We start from the raw sequence: 1,169 nt of genomic DNA, 5'->3' as shown, positions 1-1,169 counted from the left end.
AGATTTTTGCCGTTTCATTCACAGCGGGGCGGCAACCCTCGGGGTAATTATCAATTTTCCCCTCCCGTCACACGGGCTAATTCCAGGAGCCTTCGCTCCGGGGATAATTAGGAGGTTAGGGGATACGGCATCCCGTTTCCGGCTAATTTTGGTGGGAACTGGGGGGGACGAAGCTAAATACGGGTATTTTTAAAGCTCAGGGCCTGTCCATCCTGGGAGCGGAGCAGGATAGGTACCCTGGGGTAGCTCCCCGCAGGGCCACGTTGTTATAATCGGCGCTTTCCGTTCCCCTCAACAGGTCCTGCCGCCCCGCAGGCAGGCAGGAGCGGGCAGCTGATCCGCGGGAGCTGCAAGACCCGGATGCATCGCTGTTCTTCCTCCTCCTCCTCCTCCTCCCCTCGCTTTCAGAGCCGCTGCCGGATTTTTCCACCGTCCGGCAGGAACGCTGAATCGGGAAGCCGCGGTTGGCGGCAGTTCCTACAACTACCGGCCCCACTGCCCCCGCCCCCCCCCCCCCCAAAAAAAAGCAGGCAGCCGCTGCCTGACGCGACCTACGGAGGGGGCCAAAAGGGGAACAGATGCCGTTTGCCAACAGCCAGGCACAGCTCAACCTGTAACCGCAGCGCGAAAACTCGCGTCGGCAACGGGCGGGCAGCTGCCCGCGGCTCAAGGATAGACGCCCTCGGCGCTAACGCAACCGGAATAAAAGAGCAATTAGCGAGGAGGCTTAATCATCAGTCAGCAAGCCCCTTCTCCTCCGACCTTTCTCTCCCCCCGCCGCACGTACTGCGTCGAACTGGGTGAAGAACTCTTCGGGCTTGCTCTCCACGCTCTCGGGGTCAGCTTTCACGTCCACCATGGGATTGAGGTTCTGCGCCCGCTCCAGCGAGGCTTCGGCTCTGTTGCGGCCCAAGGAACCGACGGGGATGAGGAACTGAGCTCGCGTGTCCTCTTGGGAAACCTGAAACGGGGGAAAAGGGAAGAGACGAGTCTTCCCGTGGACTCAAGCAAGGCGGGAAAAGCCCCCGGGGGAGAAGTACAGCGGGCGCTTCGCAAGCGGGAACTCACGCCTGGAAGGGAACTGCTAAGCGGTGCCATCCTGGCCGCAGGAAAACTCATCGCGAGATAACCAGAGAGGGGGGGGGGAAAAAAAATAAATCTCTGGTTAT

General features: G+C 60.5%; 1 protein-coding gene across 1 annotated transcript in view; it reads right to left on the bottom strand.

Moving 5' to 3' along the window:
- SAE1 (SUMO1 activating enzyme subunit 1) overlaps nucleotides 1-1,169 on the bottom strand; it is a 10,774-nt gene that overhangs the window by 292 nt on the left and 9,313 nt on the right. Inside the window, exon 3 of the mRNA XM_009334376.1 lies at nucleotides 788-961. Within this exon, the coding sequence (XP_009332651.1) occupies nucleotides 788-961 (174 nt within the window). The remainder of the gene's footprint in view (nucleotides 1-787; nucleotides 962-1,169) is intronic.

Source organism: Pygoscelis adeliae, unplaced genomic scaffold (assembly GCF_000699105.1).
Source record: "Pygoscelis adeliae isolate BGI_AS28 unplaced genomic scaffold, ASM69910v1 Scaffold2, whole genome shotgun sequence".
In the NCBI taxonomy this organism is placed as follows: domain Eukaryota; kingdom Metazoa; phylum Chordata; class Aves; order Sphenisciformes; family Spheniscidae; genus Pygoscelis; species Pygoscelis adeliae.
Note: the sequence above shows the minus strand (reverse complement) of the source record. Positions and strands in the feature narration are given on the sequence as shown.